Source organism: Chiloscyllium plagiosum, chromosome 5 (genome assembly GCF_004010195.1).
Source record: "Chiloscyllium plagiosum isolate BGI_BamShark_2017 chromosome 5, ASM401019v2, whole genome shotgun sequence".
Classification (NCBI taxonomy): Eukaryota; Metazoa; Chordata; class Chondrichthyes; order Orectolobiformes; family Hemiscylliidae; genus Chiloscyllium; species Chiloscyllium plagiosum.
The window spans coordinates 21557712-21581988 of NC_057714.1; the positions used below are offsets into that span (position 1 = coordinate 21557712).

A 24277-nucleotide genomic window follows, 5' to 3' on the forward strand; every position below is an offset into this window, starting at 1 on the left:
CTATCAATTGAGTTCATGTAGGCTATTTGTCACAAGTACATTTACAACAATGATGAAAGTAGTTCACTGGTGAAACTCTTTCCCCCCACCCCCATGTATATTCTTCATAAGGCAAGGGAACAAGAACTGCAAATAATGCTCTAGCTGCAGTGTGCAAAGTATTCTATCCACCTGAAGCAAGACTTCTTTGTTCCTGTACACAAACTGTATTGCAATAATAGCTAATATACAAGTTGCCTTCCGAACTACTGGCTGCAACTGCATGCTAACTTTCAGTAACTTATGAATAAGGACATCAATTTTTTTGTTTGTCATCAACATGTTCCATTCTCTCTCCATTTAAGTGATTCTCTAAATCATAATTCCTCCTCATATACTGGATAATGTCACATTTATCCATGCTGTATTTCAAATGCCATGCTCTTTTCCACTTAGCCTGTCTAAAGCTCTTTGAAGCGTCTATCAATCCTTTTCAGTCTGGAGAACAGGTAGTTGAATGTTGTAATTGTGTAGAGGTTGGTAGTAATTCAGTAGTAGGAGGTTAACTGGTGTGTGTGTGTGTGCATGTGCGTGTGCATGTGCGTGTGTGTGTGTGTGTGATTTACCTGTAGTGCTGAAGTGTTTTAATGGCTGTTCTTGAAGCTGTGAGGCTCATAATACACTAGTCAGGCCATGAACGCACACAGACCAGCTTTGAAGCTTGCATTTTCACCCCATCCCTGTGAATTCTTGAAATGGGGATAAAGTAAATACATCTCTTCCCCACACTTCAGCACTTGAGGTAAATCAATCTCTCTCTCTCTTCCTTGCTTTCTCTCTCTCTCTCTCTCTCTCCAAGTGCTGTCAGTTAGTTTCCTCTGAAAGGATGCTATGCTTTCTGTTTTTGGTTAGAGTGTCGAGTTAAGGAGTTTGGAGGTTATGTTGCGGTTGTACAGGACATTGGTTCGACCACTTTTGGAATATTGCTTGCAATTCTGGTCTCCCTCCTGTCGGAAGGATGTTGTGAAACTTGAAAGGGTTCAGAAAAGATTTACAAGAATGTTGCCAGGGTTGGTGGGTTTGAGCTACAGGGAGAAGCTGAATAGGCTGGGCCTGTTTTCCCTGGAGCGTCAGAGGCTGAGGGATGACCGTATAAAGGTTTATCAAATCATGAGGGGCATGGATAAGGTAAATAGACAAGGTCTTTGCCCTGGGGGGAGGGGGTGGTGGAGGAATCCAGAACTAGAGGGCATAGGTTTAAGGTGAGAGCGGAACAGATTTAAAAGGGCAACTTTTTCAAACAGAGGGTGGTGCATGTATGGAATGAGCTGCCAGAGGAAGTGGTGGGGGATGGATTTAAGATTATTCTGAATGGGTATATGAATAGGAAGGCTTAGAGGGATATGGGCCAAATGCTGGCAAATGGGACTAGATTAGGTTAGGATATCTGGTCGACATGGACGAGTTGAATGGATGGGTCTGTTTCCATACTGTACATCTCTGACTCCACGACTGCTCTCTTTTTAACCATGTTCATGGTCTGAGACACTCCCAGGACATGACAAATTCAGCTTTCAGTCCATTTTCTGTCTTTGAAACTTTTTGATATCTTGCCAGATTTGATATTTCAGAGTCTCTCTCTTCAGGCAGCCCCTAAATTTACATTCACAGTCGACTTTTGACCACATGTCATTTTTGAAAAAAAAACTCATGTTATAGTTAAAGTTCACTATTTCCATCGGTAATTTGGAATTATGCTCCATGGTCATGGCAATAATAGAGAAGAGAAGCTGGGAGGTATCTTCTCATACCAGTATGAATCCAGAATAGAGTTCAGCTTGAGAAAGCAAAACCTGATAGTTCTTTATGTCCACTAGCTAGATCTGATGTGGCCAAACCAATTCTCCATCATAGCATTTCAAGACTGGACCCTTAGACTTAAGGGTGTAGAAATGAGGACTGTACTGGCAGGATGGCTAGAGTAAGTGAGAATAAAGGTTCTACTGAAGACAGGATAACAATGAATGTTGAGTGAACAAGAGAAATAGAAAAGACTTGAAGACAATGGTTGAAATGGCAATTTAATACACTAGACAAATTGAGTTTGAAAGGACAGGCCTTATGTGTAAATTCAAGGGAGGTTTGTGGCACTCAACATAAAGGAGTGTGAGCATCAGCAATGGAGAGGATAGAGAATTTATGTTTTTAACAAATCCCAATGAAATAAGAAAAGAACATATGCAAAAAGTGAAAAACCTGACTGAGCCGAAGCGATTAATGTTGATATTGATTTCATTCAACCATGCGTACTAGAGAGTGAGGGAAGAGCATCAATAAATTTGATATAAGCTGGAAAAGCAGCCATAATAAATGAAATGTCTGCACTATTGAATAAAAATAGGGCAAAGAATATGAAATTAATAATTGCTAAGCTGTGCATAGAATTGTAGAATCTGTACACTGCAGAAAGAGGCCACTTGGCCCATCGAGTCGGCACTGACCTTCTAAAGAGCATCCCACCCACTTCCAGCTTCCACCCTATCCCTGTAATCCCACATTTCCCATGGCTAATTCACCTAGCCTAAACACCCCTGGACACTGCAGGATGATTTATCATGGCTAATCTATCTAACCTGCACATCAATAGAGTGTGGGAGGAAATCGGAACACTGAGAGGAAACGCACACAGACACAGGGAGAATGTGCAGACTCCACACGGACAGTCAGCAGAGGGTGGAATTGAACCTGGGTAGCTGGCACTGACAGGCAGCAATACTAACCACTGTGCCGCCCTGTGCAAAGGTATTGACTTACACAGAGAATACCGAGAAGATTTCACATGGACAAAATGATCACAATAAGGTTGAAGCCATGTTGATGTTCTGACTTTTGTGTAATTAGTCTGATGGTCCGTGCTTCAATTCTGAAGGCACAAAACATTGATTATCAAGTTTGGAGTTGCTAGCTGATGACTGGGGAAAATCATGACATTTCCTGTGGGCTGGCGTGCCTCAGCACTTTGATCAATACAGCTTGGCAGCAGATGCCATTATTGCAAATGAGAACTCACAATGCCATTCAATAGCTTTGCATGCAACACTTGTAATGGTATCTGGCTGTCAAGGACTGGCCTCTATATTCATCAGTCAAATGCACCAGTTGAAGGCACCGCATATGAAATTGATTTGTTTGATGTGTCCATCTTCTTTCATAGATAGAAGGACACTGCAGAGATCTCACATCACAAGCTGTGTTGAGAAGTGTAACCAGCAGAGTGGGTTGGAAGGCGCAGAGTTACTTCAGCAGGAACAAATTTAGATTCAGATGGACAAAAACAACCAGCATTACACAATTATAAGATTTGATTCATTTATTGCTGTCACAGGAAGGTTATGTTTGTTTTATAAATTTTGCTAAAGTCAAGTTAACTAGATTAAACTCCTGACTGTGCTGAAAATCATTTTGAAAACACCAGAGAGAGAGAGAGAGAGATGACTCAGAAATAATCTGCATGAGGGATAAATTGAGTGAGTGGGCAAATACATGGCAAGTGAAATATAATGTGGATAAATGAGAGTATTTGCTTTGGAAACAAAAACAGGAGAGCAGGTTATTATCAGAATGGTGAAAGATTGGGAAAGGAGGAGGTGCAACAAGACTTTGTGTCCTTGTACACCAGCTGCTTAAAGTAAGCATGCAGGTGTGCAGCAGGCAGTGACGAAGGCAAATGGTCTGTTAGCCTTCATGGTGAGAAAGAGTATGGTGGAAAAGCAGGGACAGGCTATTGGGGTTGCATCATCAATAATGATCATCCTGATTGGTGGATCAGTCTTGAAGGGCCAAATGGCCTACTGCTGCTCCTATGTCCGATGTTTCTATTTTCAAACAGCAACAGTGAGAGTAGCTGGTGTGGAATTGGGAGCATGGTAATTGGAAGGAGAGTTCAGCAAGTCCTCTTCACTGCAGAAACAATGATTAAAGAAATGTTTAAAGATAGCATCTGCATTCAGATTGTGGTGAATGGTGACGTTAGTTAGATTTGTAGATGACGAAGAACTTGTAGCAAGTACAGAAGAAGGGTTGCTAATAGAAAGCAGATATGGGATTGGGAATAAAAGAGAACATCAGCAAAATCGCAGTGTCGCATATGTCAAAATCACCAAGAAGTGTTCATAGATTTATAAAAAGCAAAGAACAAGAGCCTATGAAATAATTCCAAGCACATAGGAAGCACAATGTCTATAGATTGAAGCTTCAGTGAAGAAAAATGATGCAATAGGAAAGGATGTGTTATTGATGAAGTGCTAGTTACCAGAAAGCTGAGTAAATAAATCAAGAAGTACTTGTAAAGGTCTTGATTGGTCGTGTTTTTTTTATTTCGAAACGAGACTTGGACCTTAGGGAAAGGGAAGGCAAACGTGCTAAATAATTTTGAACTGCAGATTTAGAGGAGAATGGAAAGGATCTGTTGTGCAGAAAAAGTAACTAATATTGAAGAGCTGAGGAGACCAAATTGCAAAGTAATTTTCCACAGGGGGTAACTATGACAAGATAGGGAGATTGAGAAAGAAGAAATGACCTTATAAAATAAATAATAGAGAAATGTCATGCAATAACAAAGAGAAGGAAAAGAACATCAGTGCTGGTGGCTAGCAAATTGAAGGACATTACTGGAAAATTAAAAGACAGGCACAAGATAGCAAAATGTGAAGCAGACAATGCGTGAAGATCTAGCCTTTGGCAAGAGCGCACATGATGAGAATGGTGATAAGGACATCATGGGTGAAAATAAAGTTTTGGTTGAGCAAATCAGTGGCTGCGACAGTGCTGAGAAGAGAGAGTGAGCAAATTGAATGGTACGCATAATAGGAACTAGGATTCAGAGGTGAATGGAGAATGTAGGTGGACAGTGATCCGTGGAAGTGAACTGAATGGATTTATCTATGAATGATCTAGTGGGTATAGCAGGACCATTTGAAATGGCAAGGTTAAGGGTGTCCATAATTTGGAGATTTTGAAGGAATGATAGACAGAGAATGAAAGGTCAATGATCTCAGCAGATGGAGCCTGATGAAATGAGATGCAGATTGAAATCACTGGATGAGAAATCTTTAGATGCAGAATCTGAGGGTGAAAAAAACAGAAGGTACCTTGATAAATGTTTGTTGTACTTGGGACAATGTTAGAGATGTGGATTTTTAATGAGTTGAAGGGAGGAACAAAGGGTGTCAAAATGCCAGAGAAATTGAAGTTGGGCCAAAGTATGATCTGGTGTTAAACATCACAATGACACTACAGCAGTCTTGCTGGGGCACATGGTGGAAATGGTCATTATTGGTGCAAGTGGGAAGTGTTCTGATGAGTTAAGTAGATGGCACAAAGGACATGCAGGTTTAAAAGGATCAAAGGTTGGGCTCAGTCTATGAAGTGAGGGTAGATATTTCAGGCAATAATGAAGGTGATGGAGCATGGATCTTGGTGGGAGGTGGGCACAGTAGCGAAGACAGTATTAGTGAATGAGATGCATTGGAGAGTAGACAATGACACTTACACTGGCAGAGTGAACAGGTCATTGATCCACTTCCTCCTTTTCTGCTTATTCCCTGAGACAGTTGAGACTACCCTGACCATAGGGCAACATCAGACCAGGCTGGTATGGTCTGGTGTGGGGCATCCTCTGCTGCTTTTGGGAGGGGGGAAGTGGATGTCCCAGCTGTGCACACGTCAGTTCCAGGTCCCATCCTGTAAAGCAGGACACCAGGTTTCTATTGTCTGACATGAGGGCAAATCTCAGGAACTATGCAGTCCAATTCTGGACTGACTGCCTGACCAGTACACAATAGCCTTTTAAAGACAACAGGAAGGATGAACATTTCTGATAAAGGGCTCCGGTCTGAAATGTCGATTTTCCTGCTCCTCGGATGCTGCCTGACCTGCTGTGCTCTCCAGCAACATGCTCTCGACTCTGATCTCCAGCAGCTGCAGACCTCACTGTCTCTGAGTTGATTTCAACCCTACTGTGAAGCCGCTTCCAAAGATGCCTACCTTGAAGAAGTTCTGATGAAGGGCTCTGGCCCGAAACGTCAATTTTCCTGATCCTCTGATGCTGCCTGACCTGTTGTGCTTTTCCAGCAACACACTCTCAACTTTTAAAGACAACACCAGTGCCAGGGATGCCAGTTAATTCTTGATGATCCTGGCAGTGGAAGATTCAGCCCATTGTAAAGTTTTAATAATTTTCAAAAACTTATCTGGCAGAACCTCTTATTACTGTTTATTTTTTCTAGTTATGGTCAGAAAGGTAGAAATAGAAGGGATTCATTAGTCCCTTTCCCTTCTCCCCTCTCAGGCACTCTGCCCTCTAAATTCTCTACCTCAATCCATCACCTATCCTGAATAAACTACATGAATTCTTCCTTGTGGCTACCTCTGCCAATTTGATTTTCCCAACGTGCACGCAGACTAAATACACCCATGATTAATGTAATGCTTTTTTAATATGCCAGAGGAATTGGGGTGATGCTAAAGCTTCCTAATGCGACTCGGCATTTTATCCCCTTTAAAGGTTTTCATTTTGCAATAATGACAGTTCTCCCGTACTGTGCTACTGTACTGCAGGGTTTATCCATGCTTCAACATTCGTATCGAGCTGTTCCTGTGTTTCATGGCTATAAAGGAGATTTTTCTAGCCCTCACCATTGTACTGGAAATGGTATCACACTTTAAAACGGTAATGGAAATCTTTCGACACTTTGTGACTGCAATGGAGGTTTCCCATTCTTCGGATACTCATTGAGTCCTTCTGCATTTTCCCATATCCCAAAAAGGCACTCCATAATAGAATTGTTTATTTAAATTGTTGGACGCTTATGAGCTTGAAATAGCTCATTAACAGTTTTTCTAGGTTTGTCCAATGTCCCTCCTCGTTCTGATTCATTTCAGCCCTGACCCGTGGTTCTGCATGCTATAGCCATGATGCCAACTGGAATTGCAACTTTTAACAAAAAGAATACTGCATTTGCAGCCTGCGATGTTTCAGACCGGAGCCCTTTATCAGAAATGTTCATCCTTTCTGTTGTCTTTAAAAGGCTATTGTGTACTGGTCAGGCAGTCAGTCCAGAATTGGACTGCATAGTTCCTGAGATTTGCCGTGGACATGTTTTCCTTTTTCTACAAGGGTTCTTGGTTTAGAATCAATTCTTGAGGTGTGGTTAACTCACTGACTAAACTCAGTCTCGGACTCAGGCCCACCTCCACAGACTACCACCTTACAATGTGACCTTGCAATTGCAGATTTTGTTTTAGCTCCAGCATGTCTTGTGTGCTCAGTCTGAAATACTTTCAGTTGACTGTTGCCATGAAGTTTGCCAACTTTTTTATTATCAACAAACAGAATACCCACTTTTTTTGCGGTCTTCTCGGTCATGACAACGTTTCCCTACATTTTCTTGAAGGCTTAAGTTCTAATTTCTGTCACTGTCTCAAAAAAAATAGTCACTGCTGCTGACTATATTTTGACTGGGGACTCACCATTATTAGGATATATTTGGGTTCCCAAAAGCCTGAAGTGGCAGACTATAGATGAGGAAAGCCACTTCTCTGGTCTTGTTGAGTAAAGAATATGCAGTTAGTTGCATGGCAGCAACTATGTGTGGATGACATAAACATGTTCTCTATAATGGCAGAGGCTATTAGGAGCACACTTGCCTCAGGTCTGTCTCCTGCCAGTTCACTATTTACCCTGACCTAATTACAATGGGTAGTGCTTACTGTACTCAATCACATGTTAAGCGTTTCAGATCCATATACCATATTTCCTAACACATTCTGTCACCCAGCACACTCCTCCTACCTCCTGCAGCCCAATAATAATTTTGTTGTTCTTTTGCTGAGAAATTTAATGATTTAAAATTGCCATAAATCAAGTAAATGTCACATGAAAGGTGTCTAAAATAAAGCATGCAACTGCTATTTTACCACACATTATGATAGATTTTCACATTTGTGACAATGCATCAAATGTATTTCGGCCAGCAGTATCCCCAGCAGGAGGCTCGGTCCATTTTTGAAATCCAGGCTGCATTACAATCAGAAAGCTGCAGGCAGAAGTGGAGTGTTCATGGGGCAGCCTGCCAGCTCTGAGCCATGACAATATCTCACAGAATCAGGCGGGAGGGAGGGTTGAATAGGGCAGGCTTGGGAAGACTCTTATTTCAGGAGGGGGATCAACAGTCTCTTAGCAGCCAGAGTTGTTTTTGTGGAGCAGGAGAGGGCTGTTGAGGTGAGCTGGAACAAGTAGCTCAGTCCTGAATCAACTCAGCACAACATGCACACGTGCAATTTTAAATACTTAAGTCTCTTGTGCACACTCAGGGCCCTGGCAAAGTAGGGAATCCCAGTGACGGTACAACCCATTTGCACTTAGATCCACACCATCTTCAGGGCACAAGTGCTACTTCTAGTGAAGGGAAGATCAAAATATTCAGTGTGTAATTTCTGAAATGTTTGCATTCTTTTAAATTGTGCTGCACCTTTCTTAATCTTAAAAGTGTCAGTTTTCCAAAGCTAGTGTGTTTGTCATCATTAGTGTCATTTAACTGATTTGACACCCAGAAAAGCCTTGTAGGGCCAAATGTGAATGCAACTGGTAAAAATGAATTAATCTTACTGTCACCTCACCGGTGCTTTCCACAACTTCCTCTACAATCTGATAATGATTTTTTTCCCCCTCTTTGGTAAAACTGTGCACAGCAATCCAGAATATCGTGCATGAGCCCTTCAAAGTGTTTTTCTAAATATATCTGGAAAGTTGTAAATATTGGACAGAGCTTTATAAGAGGATCAGAGCAATGTGAGCAATGGTGAGATTACTGGCAGAAATGGTCAAGAAGTCTGGCTAGGCCTATTTCTACATCGTGACGTAGAGGTGCCGTTGTTGGACTAGGGTGGACAATGTTAAAAAAATGACACAATGCCAGGTTATTGTCCAAAGGTTTATTTGGAAGTACTGGCCAAATAAAATAGCCAAATAGTGCTTCGAAATAAACCTGCTGGACTATAACCTGCTGTTGTGTGAATTTTAACTATCTCTACATCAGGAGCATTTGCTAAGTGCCCTGGTGACTTTCTTACGAGGCAGTGATGAGTTGCCAAATAAAAGGGACTATAGCTTTGTAAATGCCTTAAAAATTTTGCAACTTGCTTTGAGAATATTCAGCTTCTTGTCATACTAAACATGCTGAGCAGGTTGCATATAGAGAATTCTCAACATGAAAGTTAAAGCAGTACCTGGTGGCTTCAGCTCGCTGCTTGCCCCAAAAGACTGACATGGTGGACAACAGTCACATCTCAGGCTATGATTCAGACACATATACCTCATGTCCATGGCATTTAACACACCTCTAACCATCATGGCATTTACAGGAGGACATTTCTGCTCTTCAATGTTGCATCGCAGGCTGCACCACCAGTTATCATTGTCATGCTGCAGCAAGGACACTCAGGGACACACGCCCAGCTCATGGACTGGGAAGGGCTGCATCTTTTGCACTCCCTGACTCTGAACTTACCATTCCTGCCTTGTCTTTCTTTACACTTTGTCCCCTTAATCAGAGATTCTAACCTTTCAGTACTGCTGCCTTGCCACACTGTTTACCACAGACACAGAGCTGGGAAGCTTAACACATTTGTCAGCAGCCCTCAGTCAAGTCAAGAGAGAAAGCCCAAGTTCGGCAGGTAATAGTGAGGTCAAATGATGAATGTTGGCTTTTATTTTAAATGGAATGGCATAATAAAATAGGGGAGCTTAACTAAAGCTATACAAGACACTAGTTAGACTACAACTCAAATACTATGAACTGTTTTGGACCCTTTGGCAAAGGAAAAACATAGTGGCATTGGAGATGATCCAGAGAAAGTTCACTCAGTTGGTTTTGGTTATGGAGGGATTTTTATATGAGGAGAGGTTGAGTTTTGGTTTGTATTCATTGGTGTTTAGAAAGAGGAGAGGCAGCCTGTTTGAAACTATACAATTCTTTGGGGGCTTGATAGGGTGGATGCTGGGACGTTGTTTCTACTTGTGGGAAAGTCAGCAACCAGAGTGTATAAACTCCAGAAAAAGTTATCACTCACTCAATACGGAGAAAAGAAGGGTTCCGTCTCTCTCTCTCAGAATAGGGAAGACTCCCACTGAAGACTGTTGAGGCTGAGAGATTAAGTTTAGATTAGATTCCCTACAGTGTGGAAACAGGCCCTTCGGCCCAACCAGTCCAAACCGACCCTCCAAAGAGTAACCCACCCAGACCCATTTTGCTCTGACTAATGCACTACCACTATGGGCAATTTAACACGGCCAATTCACCTGATCTGGACATCTTTGGATTGTGGGAGGAAACCAGAGCACCCAGAGGAAACCCACGCAGACACGGGGAGAATGTGCAAACTCCACACAGACAGTCGCCCGAGGCTAGATTTGAACCTGGGACCCTGGTGCTGTGAGGCAGCAGTGCTAACCACTGAGCCACTGTGCATTGAGGGATTAAAAATTTTTGAAAGGGTTTCATGAATAAATATTTTGTTTCAAAATTGTGTGTGTAGAACATTTTGTATTGCTCAAAGTTTAATTTATTTTCGAGGGTCAGCTAGAATGACTGACTGACTGATTGTTAATCACTATGGGAATCCAGGGCTATGAGGAAAATGGAGTTGATGATGATCCGCTCAGCCATGATTTCATTGAATGGTGGAGCAGTCTTTATGGGCTGAATGGCCTCTGTCTTCTCCTGTGCCTAATGGATTGGTCATCATCTTTTTAGTTCCGGAAGACATCTGGGGAATCTGCATTAAGGACAGTTGGGAATCACCAAGTGCCAAGATAGTTTTGCTGTTATTATGAGGTAATCCAGGGCGTTGAGAAATGTGCAGCCTATCAGCAGACATGCTGTTCACAAGCCGAAGCAAAGACAACATTAAACACCCACCAAATTCCTTACCTGACCTTTGGAACATAGGGATGGACATACTTGTTCTCAATGCAAAATCTATCTTAACCATCATTGATTCTTTCTTCTAATGTATTGATGTTAAGAAGTTGGATATAACAACTATAGAAGTAGTTATGAGTCTTAGTTGTCGAAGTTTCACAGCATGGCAACCCTCGTATAGATATTTCAGACAACTTGACACATCACAGCCAGTTCTGAACTTGAGCGTGTTCCAGTTGATTGCAGCACCCACAATCTAACAGGGAGGTTAAAAGTGAGGTCAGACAAGTCAAGTCTGTCTTTTGAAGAAGAAAGACACGTGATCTTTAATGTGGTTAACAGTAGTCAAAGCTACTGACGGGCAGAAAGCTGAAGACTCTGCTGCCAATCATGTCTAAGAAATTGGATCTGTGATTAATGCCCACATGATTACCAAGCACCACCTGATCCTATAATTCCTAGTAGGCTGCACGTTACAGTAAGTGCTATCATGCAAAGAATCTGCCAGAGCAAGGTGGGGGAAGCCATGTGGGTCAGGGATTTAAATGGAAAAGATACAATCTTCCACTAAGGGGTGAGACATGGAGATTGTATTTTGTCAGTACTGCTGAAACCATATGAAGGAACCTCATCTGATTGTGTTTGAATTTTCCACATTATTTATTGTGATGAACTGAACGATGAACCTGAAAACTACTTACCTCAGACAGTCAAGAAGGCAGTCCAAACCAACTAGCTTCTACCCAACTATCTGTCATTCTTCCAAGTCTGAAGAGCAGCCTGCCTTGATTTGTATCCCCTTGCCTTCACTGTTGTTGTAATCTCTGCTGATGGTAATGCTGGACAAGTCAGATTCCAGAGTGAAACCAGACTTGGTAATCCATTAGCTTTTCTTTTGCAAATTGGTTATCATGGTAACCAATCACTGAACATTTTCACAAGAGGCTGCAAAATTACTTTATTAAATAAAACCTAAATTTCATACACAAAAGAAAACAAAAAGCAATGCTCTTGCACTGTAGGGAATCTATTTTTTTTAGATTAGATTCCCTACAGTGCGGAAACAAGCCCTTTGGCCCAACCAGTCTACACCGACCCTGCGATGAGTAACCCACCCAGACCCATTTCCCTCTGACTAATGCACCGAACACTATGGGCAATTTAGCTTGGCCAATGCACCTGACCTGCACATCTTTGGACTGTGGGAGGAAACCAGAGCACCCGGAGGAAACCCACGCAGACACTGGGAGAATGTGCAAACTCCACACAGACAGTCACCCAAGGCTGGAATTGAACCTGGGACCCTGGTGCTGTGAGGTAGCAGTGCTACCTCAAAAAAAATTATTCAGTCCAGCAATATATTTTACTTACATACAATGCAAGTGAAATATCTATCTTAGTACCTTAGGAAAGTAATGTTTAACTTCTTAGCCATCTGAGGGAGCTGGAAGTGTTTCCTTTCTGCAACTTCCTGCCTATGTACCGGACGTGATTCTCTCAGTCATTCCCTGAGACAAACAGAAACAGACCACCTCACTGATGTCTCTCACTGCGCTCTAAGGAGAGTTTTATTTTTCTCAGATACTTTGGCTACTTTTAGACTGTTAGACAGAAAATCTGCTGGTATAATTCTTTTTCTTTTTTGAACTGAATCTTCTTCTGTCTTCTGGACTCTCTTTCCTTGAGTCACAAAAGCTTAATTGCTGCAATGTTTTCTAAATTATCTCACGAGGTAGCTTTTTTTTATGAATACTGTTTTGGCCCACTCTAACAAACACTTTTTTTTCAGACATTCATGGGATGTGTGCACTGTTAAACTGGGTCAGAATTTATTGTCCAACCCTCATTCACCTTGAGAATGTGATGGTTAGTTCTATTCTTAAACTGTTGCAGTCCACCCACAGTCCTGTTAAGATAGAATTCCAGGGTTTTGACTCAGCCATCTTAAAAGAACAGCAAAATATTTCCAATTTAGGATGGTGAGTAGCTTGGCAGGTAACTTGAATGTGGTTGTGTTTCCATGTATTCATGGTATGAGATTTTAACAGGGTCCAAAGTTAATGCTAAATATTCCTCAGACAATTGCCTTATGACTATAGACTGTAGAATACAGAGCCATCATCTCTGCTGGATTTATCTAACATACCCAGAGGTGTTTATAGTTTGGTTCATAATCATGCTCGCAGATTTGTACTTTGAAGACAATGTCAGACTGCTGGTAGATCAGTCAGACAGCTTTCCTGATTTTGGCATTAACATTCTGATGTTGGTGAGGAGTTTGCCAGATCAAATTTGCCATTGTCATTCCCAGTACCAAGGCTAATTTCTGGTTTCATCCCTTTGCTGAGACTTGTTAGCAGTTTGATATAAATGAGTGTCCATTTGAGAGATGATTTAAGTGTCTAACATATGGGCTGTGGGTTATCATTAGCACCAAAACTATACTCAAACACAATGGTCATAGACCAGCGTATCCCTGATTACAATCAAATTGGAGGATTAAACATGGTGCATTGAAAGAGATTATGTCAGGAGCTACAAAGAATGAGGGAATCCACCTGACCAGCAATGTTTGATCTTTGCTGACAGGCAGATAGAAGATGTCCACACTCTGTGATCATAACATCCAGAAGGAATCAATTTTATAACTAGTATTGTGTCAGAGAGGTGGCATACAGATCTTTGTTAACCCTGATTAGCAAGACCGTCACCCTGGAAATGGAACCCAGTAACACCATTGAAAATGTCGAGGCCAAAATTCAAGTCAATGAAGAGACACCACCTGCTCAATGGAGTTTAATTTTTGCAGCCCAACAATTGGAAGATGATCACTCAGACTACATCAGCTAGAAAGAGTCCACTCTGCATTTAGCGCTGCATCTGGCGCGGTAGTTGTTGAACCACAGTTGTACTTTTGTTTCATTGTGGGTAGTTGCCTTGTCTCTAGCTTAAAAGTTCATTTAAAATGTGTGCCCATGTCATTTGAAATAAGATTGTTGAATGCTTATAAAAAGAATCTAACATGCTGCTGTCGATCTGGAGTCGTATGTAGGTCAAACAAGGTGAAGACGGTAGTTTTCCTTCCCTAAAGAGCATTAGTGAATCCGATGGGTTGTCAGATATTTCCACCTATCTGTTGTGACATGGGCCATGATGGAGGTGGGACTTGAATCCAGTCTTGACACAGCCCCTGCAGCACAGGAGGGCTCCAGGTGGGTTTTTTTACCACAATAATTTCACAGTTATCATTTAGCTTTGAATTCTTTTTATTCCACCATCTGCACTGCTGGGATTGAATCTAGATCTGCACAACATTGCCTGAGTTTCTGGATTACTCGTCGAGCAAAAATACCACTGCACAATTCCCTCACCCTTCAAAACACAAATCACTTTTACGGAGCTGAAAACAAAACCTCTAATTTGGAACCCAAGATGGCAAACAATAAAAATATTTTATAAACCTTCCACATAATAATAACATTGTGGGTGTACCAGGCCCCATGGACTGCAGCTGGCTGAGAAAGCAGCTCACTACCTCTATTCCTAAGGCAATTACGTAAGGGTTACAATGTCCACATCCCAAGCATGAATGTAACCAAAAAAAACCTCTGCTTCTAATGGAATAGGTATATAATGATGACTGAAAACAATTTGGCAGAAGCTGCTACAAATTGGCAATCCTTTTCAAAGACCCCATAGGGAAAAGGAAAAAGAAATGAACTGATATTGCAGGGAACATTTCACTTGAGGTTGGGTTTCAGTTTGGGACAGATGAAACAGTTTTACTCTGCACTTCATGAGCTCGACCAGATCTTGCTGCTCAGTGGGAGCTTGAAAAGTAACCCAGACCACTGTCCAAGACTAATATTGTTTATGTTAATTACCAGTTCACAAAGCTAACCGTGATGTATCAGTAATGTTTTTCTCTGTTTTTGAAAAATGGTGTGATCCATTTATGTAAGTGTGCCAATGTATACCATATTAAAAACAGTTTTGAATATAAGCAATGGCAACAATATACTGAATTTACTTAACATAGGATAAAAATTCAAAATAAACTTCAAACAAAACTAAAGATAATAGCTTCAAATGAAACTAAAGGTTAGGTTAAAAAGAACAATTTTGCCAGTGTAGTAGCTATGTGCCATAGATTCTCAGCAAAACTATTAATCACCAATTGATTAGCCACTTCATAAAGCATTCAATTATCTGGTTGGAAACTCAGTTGAAGGATATTAGGATACATTGGGACTGAGATGATAAAATACTCCACAGTGCATGATGATTCCCCATGTGACCAGACTTGGAGAACAACTGCTCAGAGTTGCAGTTGGGTAAATCTTTTGGAATATTGTCTAGTTATGTTTTTGAAATTGCAGAGCAGCTATACAAACTCTTCTTCTAGGCGATTAAATAAATGTTATGGATAATAAAGGGTAGATTAAATAATCTTTGTTACAGGAACAGGCTTGCGTCAAATGCCTTTTCATAATCCCAACCCCTAAACTACATAATGCTGACTCCAAATGTGAGAGAAAATTTCTATTTCACTAAATTATATTGGTTTCAAACAAAAATCTACTACAGTAACCCAGTGTATCAACTAGTTTCTAGGAATGAAGTCTCCAATATTATTTCATTAGCTTTGGCTTTTGACTGTTATCAGTCTTGAGTTTCAACGCTGAGGTAAAGTGAATGATTGAATTTCCAAATTAGTATTTCTTTAATGTTTTATGATCTGACAAACCATGACACGTGAAGTTGCATGTTATTTAAGTAAACTGAGGATATGCTGTTTTACTACTATGTAACTTCAGATTTCTTTAAAACTTTCATTTAACTATAAAGGCTTACTCCCTACTAACCCCTTAGCAGTGAGTCATCGTCTGCAGGCATAGTTGTCCTTTATATTTTCAGGGATTATCAAAAAAGGGTTAAAATTGATTGCAGTGGTTGATCTCTGTGTGTTAGTGGCCTCACATAGTAGTGTGTGGACTAGTGTGATGTGAAGGTCACAGTTCAGGCACAGTCATTAAACTTCTCTGCACCTTTAACCTCTGAAGATTGTAAAAAAGGTGAAAACACACATTCCCACTGAGTGCTGCCAACTAGCCACCTTCAAGAAAAAACCAAAGCAGGAGAATATCATTCAATTAACCTGCACAGTCAAGAATCTCACAGTTAACTGCTCAAATACAAAGTCAATGCTACTGTTCTTATCAAATGCAACAGTCACAGTATTCTACCATCTACCCTTTATGAATGACTCTGAGACTGCTCCATATTTTGAATGACTTCTTATTCCTAATCTGTCTGCTGTGTTTTTATTTCTTCTCATGTTTATTAACTTATAGACATACTCTTTTGTCAACTCAAAGCCGAATTAAATTTGGCTCCTTTGAAAACATAACTTTCTCTTATACCAAATGAATTTATTTACAAAGTAAGGAATCATTTTTAAGTTAAACTTGTGTGCCCAATTGAGGGGATAATTGAATAAAATGTGCAGTAATCCAACCATATCATAGGGCTGCCACTCTCATTCGAGAAAGGGAGGTGACTGGTGGTGATTTAACCTGAGGGTCATCACACCTCAGTTGAGAGACACGTTTGAGAAAATATGACCTTCATGGTGACCTCAGCCAGGGCATGAATCAAGCCCACATGTTGGTGTCACTGTGCACCATAAACCAGTCATCCAGATAACTGAGCCAACTAGAGCTAACAGAGTCTGCCCATGACTTACTGCTTCAGGATCCTTGAACAATACTTGACTTGACTGAGGCCTACAGACATCCAGAACAAGTTTCCTGACTTTGTGTCTGTGCTAAACCACATGGCAACAGAGCCTGGTATCTCCGGCTGAGGGGTACAGAGCAGAAAAATAAGGCAAGTTAATACATGGCAGAAGGGCTGTGAGCATAAAAGTAGACTCTTTGAGTGAACACGATAACAGCAAATGAAGAGCTTAGAAATGCAACCTTTTCCTGTCAAGCTGATGGCATATCCCAGAGCACAATGTGTCCTTGCTGCAGCATAATGTTGTCAGTACAGCCCTAAGTGCAAAATTGTCTTGTAAGTGGATCAGAGATGTGATATCAGGTTTCTCAGAGGCAGGCATATGCCAAGTCCCAGTGTCTTTGGATGTGGGATGTGTATGGCTGGTGCCCTGAGATGCTTGCGATTGGTGTCAATATGGAGTTGTTGGGAGCAAGTGGCGAAGCTGAATCTGCCTGGTGTTCACTCTGGCTTCCTTGTTGAGTTTTTCCAGTGTTGCTCTTAGAATTTAGAATAGAATCCCTACAGTGTGGAAATGTGCCATTTGACCCAACAAGTCCACATCGACATTCTGATGAGTATCCTACCTCGACTCATCCCCCTATAACCTGTATTTCCCAAGGCTAATGCACTTAACCTACACATCCCTGCACACTATGGGCAATTTAGCATGGCCAATCCACCTGACCCATATACCTTTGAACTGTGGGAGGAAATTGGAGCACCGGCAGAAACCCACACAGACAGGGGGAGAACATGCAAACTCCAGACAGATAGTTGCCTGAGGCTGGAATTGAACCCAGGTTGCTGGTGCTGTGAGGAAGCAGTGCTAACCACTGAGCCACTGTGCCACCCGTACCAGTCTTATTTAGCAAGGTTGGTAGGAATGGGAGTCTGTATAATAATAAAGGTACATCGGTATGTTAACAAGGCATTTAACAATTCATTATGATTGTGAAGAGGCAACTCATCGACACCTAGTGAAAATCTCATCGCACTACTTATGAAAATTGAAGTAAGATGATCATACCTCAAGATAGGTCTTGTCAGACTTGTTGCCCAATTCTGCCATACATCTCCATATATCTCCCCAAAGTCCACATCACTCAGACTTCAATATTGACTATTAGAAAATATACTATAATGTCAGTTACCCTGTAACCAGACAAAATATTTGTGCAGCATTTTTCTCACAATCAATCTGTATAATATGCAGGTTTTGTACCTACAGTATTTTTATAATATTGCTACACTCCCACCCACCAGCATTATCTTTTCTGTAAAGTCTAAAATTATGCTGTGACTATGTTCTAAGAATAGTGTTCCAGGAACCCATCAGAATAAACTTCTTTATGTGATGATCCACTATGTGAGCAAACTGTCCAACTGTGGTAGCTTAGGAAGCAGAACATCCTGTTTCTTCTACAGTGCCCACAACCAGCAGATGTGACTAAACCACTTTCAGGAAGAAGACCAAATGCTTCTACTTTGACATGGAAAGTTTGTACCCTGTAGCAACCTCCGCCTCCCCACCCCTCCAACAAACAAACAGAGGAGGAGTTTAACCTGACATTTGACTGTGTCCCACACCATAAGATGCTGCTGCGTACTGAATTGCTGGATGGCATTCTCTGTGTTTCTTGAGAACATTTACTTGTTCTTGTGAACCTTTGTCAACCACAATAAAACTGCTGCTTGATTACAGGAGAATCAATCACATGATGTAGAAACAGCACGTTGTCTTACTCAGGACGCAAATTTGAAAAGTTTATTTTTGCTCAATCTGAAAATTCTGTTTGGTTGGTTGGTTTATATTTGCTTCTGCAGATAGAGACTTGGGCCTTAAATTTACACTGAATAAGAACGGCCATTTCTCGTCATCTCTATTATTTCAGTAAAGGTATCATTCCAATATTTTGAATGGATTTATTAAAATAGAAAAGGGAAAAATTATAGCTAAATCCATTTTAAGAGACCACTTTTTGGTAATCTGCAACATTGTTTTAGGGAATTAGTATGTTTTAATTGTCATTGTGAATTTAGTTTACTGAAGACTGGCATTACTGCTGGAGATTTTCAGAGGGGACTGAGATAGATCAATTACTTGACACCTTTGGCTGAAACAATTGCAACACCCTTCGATCAGAAATGCCAAGTGGATCATCCATCTCAACCCCCTCCAGAGGTCCCCAGCATAACAGATGCCAGTCTTGAGTCAATTTCACTTATTCCATATGGTATCAAGAAATGGCTGCATTGCTAGATACTGCCAAGACTGTAGGTCCTGACAACATTTCACCAATAGCACTGAAGAAGTGTCTTCCAGACTTGTTGCACTCCTAGCCAAACTGTTCTATACAGTTAGAACACTGGCATCTAACCAACAATATGGAAAGTTGCCCAGGTATGTCCTGACCACAAAAAGCAGGATAGATCCAACCTGGCCAATTACTGCCTTGTCAGTCTATTCTCAATCATTTGTAAAGTAATGGATGGTATCAACAGTGCTATCAAGCAACACCCACTCAGCAATAACCTCCTCAGTTTGGGTTCTGCCAGGGCCACTCAGCTAATGATCTCATTACAGCCGCCTTTGTTCATACATGGGCAAAAGTGCAGAATTCCAGAGGAGAGGTGAGAGTGATTGCCCTTGACATCAAGGCTGTATTTAACCATGTGGCATCAAGGAACCCTCACAAAACTAGAATCAATGGATATCAGGTGTAGACTCTGCTGGTTGGAGTCATACTTGGCTCAAAGGAAGAAGGTTGTGGTTGTTGCAGATCATTGAATTTTAGAATCCCTACAGTGCAGAAAGAGAACATTTGGCCCATTGCATTTTCACAGGCCTTCCATTCCCCCCCCCCACCCCCACGACCCTTTTAAATAAATTCAATAATCCATTTTCCACAAATGTACAGAGTTCCAGACATTCACAACTCTTTCAGAGAATAAATTCCTTTGCATTACACTCATCCAGCATAAAACGGCCCACTCTATTAGCATCATATCTACAAGTACTGATGCTCACTATTGGCAGTGTAGACTAATCTACAAGATGCAATGCAGAATTTCACCAAAGCTGTTTAGACAGGACCTTCCAAACCCAGAACCACTTCCTTCCAGAAGACCAAAGGCAACAAATACATGAAAAGAGCACCACTGCAATGTTCTCCTCGAATCCACTCACTATCTTGACCTGGAAATATATTTCCATTCTGTCAGTGGCACTCGAACAGAATCCTAATAGTATTGAGGATGTACCTGCACCAAATGGACAGTAGTGGTTCAAGAAGGTGCTTTCTCAAGGACAACTAGGGATGGCCAAAAAATGCTGGCTCAGTCAATGACACATTGCATGAATAAATTTTTAAGAAACAAAATATAGATTATCTTTTAATTTTTGTTGCCATGAAAAAGATGCAAGATTTAATTGTAGGACTGTAATTGCTTACATTTGTTAATAATTTATTCTGATTTAATCATTTTGGGGCTTTATGCAGCCAAACATATTTCCTGATAGGTTAAAATGTATGCTGCTGAGAATTTACTATTGTATTATCGAAAACATTCAAAACATCTGAAGAAGGTGGCATGGTGGCTCAGTGGTTAGCACTGCTGCCTCACAGTGCCAGGGACCCGTGTTTGATTCCAGCCTTGGGCGACTGTCTGTGTGGAGTTTGCACATTCTCCCTGTGTCTGCCTGGCTTTCTTCCAGGTGCTCCGGTTTCCTCCCACAGTCCAAAGATGTGCAAGTCAGGTGAATTGGCCATGCTAAATTGTCCATAGTATTCAGGGATATGTAGATTAGGTATATTAGTCAGGGGAAAACATAGGATAGGGGAATGGGCCTGGGTGGGTTACTCTTCAGAGAGTTGATGTGGACTTGTTGGGCCGATGGGCCTGTTTCCATCCTGTAGGGATTCTGATTGTGATAGCAATGTTCAACTAAACATATACTGAATTCCTAACCATGGAAGTTTAATCAAATTATCCTAAAATTATTCTCTCAAATACTAGGAAGGGTATTTTTGCCCTTCCATTTCTTTACTTTTACCCAGATACTCCACTTAAGGCTATCATTAAATGACTTAGCCAAAACTAAATGAAGACAAAACATTTAACACTCAATTCATAATATTTACAAAATGGGCCTATCCCTTAGGTACAAATTGAGGTTGATGATTTCATGCAGTCATGAATGGTTATGGCTCCATTTCTGCATCCATGACCTAAATAAATGTCTTATTTGTACCAACTGGTTTTCTTTTCCTAAATGGAGCATTGATTTAAAAAAAAACACAGGCTTCTGCTGTCTGATCTACAATGGTGAAAGTTACAAGTGAGTCACTTCCATGACATTACTGTCCAGTTTAAACTTGGAGAAATAATCATCCACTCAGTCAAGATGACAGATAGGCAGGCAGTATTTCTTCAGACTGCAGTCACTCTTTAACTGGCCACTAGAAGGTGCATAAGAGCAGCAGGATTTGGCTCATTTGCTGAATTCCAGGTTCCATAAGAGACCCTTTACATCTGGCTCACCGCTCGGCTTTTCCAGATGACCAAGTTGAGTTCTGGAGCCATCTGCCTGCAATTGGAGGGGCAGGAATCACCTCCTGCTGCTGCATGAAGAGAGCATTAATGCATAAATGTGCCTTGGTGGTGCAGCAGTCTGATCATAAAGGGACAAAAAGCTGCAGTCCTGAACTGTGACTGTGTGGTTACTGATTTTTAAATAGGGTTCAGTTTATTTGTTTAAACTCAAGAGTTTTATCGATCACTGTGTAATTTTCTAACATTTGAGACCAACAGCTCACTGTATTAGAAAATGAAGAGAAAATGAAGCGCAAGATACTTTTTTGTCTAGTTTATGCAAAAAGAACCTGGAGTGGAAGAAAATAACTGCATTTATTTCTAATCTGATCAGGACGGAAACTTCAAGCTTCACAGGACAGGCTAATCTGTGAGAAGGAACCTGTGAGGCTCTCTCAGCATTGATGTCACAGGCACAGCAAGAACATCATGAGGAGGAGTCAGATTTCACAAAGTACTGTATGAGCAGTGCTCTATGCTAACAGAGTAGACACTAATCACACAAGGATTCTGCATGGGATGTAAGCAGTATGCTGAGGCTGAAGTGTCAAAAGGATGATGCAGATTTAAACTCTGGTGTCTCGTGTGGCAGGTTGCGTTTGAGATAGTGGAAGATTTTTTTAAAAATCTGTGGCATTTGAAAAGTATGATTAATGAAGGCCATCATGTATATTGGTAAGTGTTAACTTGCCTTTTTTCGATTTAATACATTATGATTTGCTGTACAGAATCTAAGCATGTATTAACTAAACTCGCAATTATTCTGAGAAAACAGGTAGACTGAAGGACTATGCGTCTATGTACCTTATCAGTATATGCTGTCTGCCTCCTTTTACTATACAATGTGCTCAAGCTTCCAGTGCTTATGTAAAATGCAGCATGTAATAATAATTAATACATTACAGCATTGTGCTAGAAGCAGCCTATATGGAATTAAATTCCCAATAATTTCCAAAGAGGTGAGCAAGGGGGGAGGAAAGTGGTGAATAGACTTGCTAGACTGAGCGTTTAATGAATACTTCAGAATATTTATAGCTTTAGATTCAGCGCCTCAGAAACATTTACTGCATCGTTCCTTATGGCATGATTGAGCTTCTTTGCAGTATTGCATTTACCATTAACCATCTGAGATCTGGAAGTGTTCTGGACAATGCTTGGAACCTTTTCATATTTTTCAGAAAGTCACAATAATAATTTCTATATCTATTCCTTAATTTAATGAAAATAGTGTACTGAATATATTAAATGCTGAAAATTACTTCATTAATTTAGGATTACTGTAATGCATAAACAAATGAATAGTTTGGCCTTCTTTGTACCTTTGAAGAAAATATTAATTTGCACAGTTTTGAACCTTGAACTATTTGATCATTATTTTAGCACTTTTGAACTAATAGCAGTTAGAATCTGAAGAAAAACATTTGCAGAAGTTGAACTCTGATCACTTTACAGATTAATTTTATTTTTCCCTTTTTAGTCAAGTTTTAAATATAAAAAGCTACCTTTTTGGGACACAGAAAAAACATACATGAAAGCATTTGAGAATCTCTCCATCGCTCCTTATGATATACATGAATCACATTGAATTATACTCACATGTACTCATGCATTCATAAAAGATCACTGCTCACTTTTCTGCTTGAAAACTCTTCTTGTTTAACTTTTGCACAAAGATATTGCTACTTCAAAAACATTTGCATTTAATAAAATAAAAACTGCAGTTGAATAACATAAAATTAGCTGCTAATTGTACATCATCACATCTGATTATCCATTTTTTAAAGTCAATAAAATTCAAGCCAATGATGGACACCCATCATTGCATACTTTACCCTCTTGTCCGTAACTAAAATGGCTCCTTATAAGTGCTCTATCATTAGTGTCGTTTGCAGACTTACATCTATTAAAATGCTGAAAATCACTGGGTGCATGAGAGAGAGAAACTCTAATCCCAGGTCAAAGGTGTGAACCAAAATCTGTAAGGTTCCTGGAGGCACTTTAAACATACTTAAAGTCATGTCTATTGAATATGGTAAAGAATGGCATAATTTACGACTCTTATGTGCTCTTGATAACATTGTAAATTTTTGGTGCACTTTTATAAACATTATCAGTCAACAAACTGCCAGACATTGATGATAAAAGTCAATTTTCTGCAAATAACATATGTGACTTCCTGATGTTATATTACTTGTATCTGCACGTATATATTCCAGTCTTTTCATTCACCATATCCCAGTGGAGACAATACATAGATATAATTTCTTAAACATATACCTTTTTCTTCTTTTATGGAAGTAAAATGGATAAGTTCCAGATGTATTGAAACCGGGTAAGTGATTTTAGATGATCTATTTTTGCTAGATTTAGTATGCTATTATTTTTCCTATATGACTTTCTTAAAGGAGATGCAGAGACCTGCAGAATAATATTAACTTGCAAAATTGAAATAGTTGCATGCATCTGCTTTTTCAGAGTACATTTGTATGTTCTTCAATAAGAACAAGGACAGTTGCATTTAACTAATCGGCAATGAGCAGTATCAATATCTGTTTCTAACAACAGTTGTTGGCCGCGTTGTCTTTTAATGTAATGATCCCAGCAAAATTAATTGAAAGCAGGAAAAGATATCATAACAAAGGGATGGGACTGTGGACTGTGAAGGCTCTATTGACTGAGATGAAGTATGCAAACAGCAAGAGACCCTCTAATCTACTCAATCTTATCCACGCAATTGTGACATATCACAATAAATGCACTCTTCAAACCATGAAGTCAGAGCCCAGGCAAATCGGAAGGAACAACCTGAGAAATTAGGGTGGAAATTCTGTAGTGAGTATCACACCACCTGATTCCCAAAGCTTATCACCATCAACAAGCCTCAAGTCAAGACTGTGCAGGAATATTCTCCACTTTCTTGAATGGGAGCAGCTCCACTAACA

The 24277-nt window shown here is 40.4% G+C and overlaps 1 protein-coding gene across 6 annotated transcripts in view; it reads left to right on the forward strand.

Annotated features, from left to right (window-relative positions):
• Nucleotides 1–24277, forward strand: part of LOC122549745 (zinc finger protein 385D-like) — a 1019967-nt gene that overhangs the window by 614886 nt on the left and 380804 nt on the right. Inside the window, exon 1 of one of the 6 annotated variants that reach the window (XM_043689690.1) lies at nucleotides 21279–22010. The exons of the other annotated variants lie outside the window; for them this stretch is intronic. Coding sequence (XP_043545625.1) covers nucleotides 21989–22010 — 22 coding nt within the window. The 5' untranslated portion in view covers nucleotides 21279–21988. Of the gene's footprint in view, nucleotides 1–21278; nucleotides 22011–24277 lie in introns of those variants that run through there. 6 annotated transcript variants of the gene reach the window in all.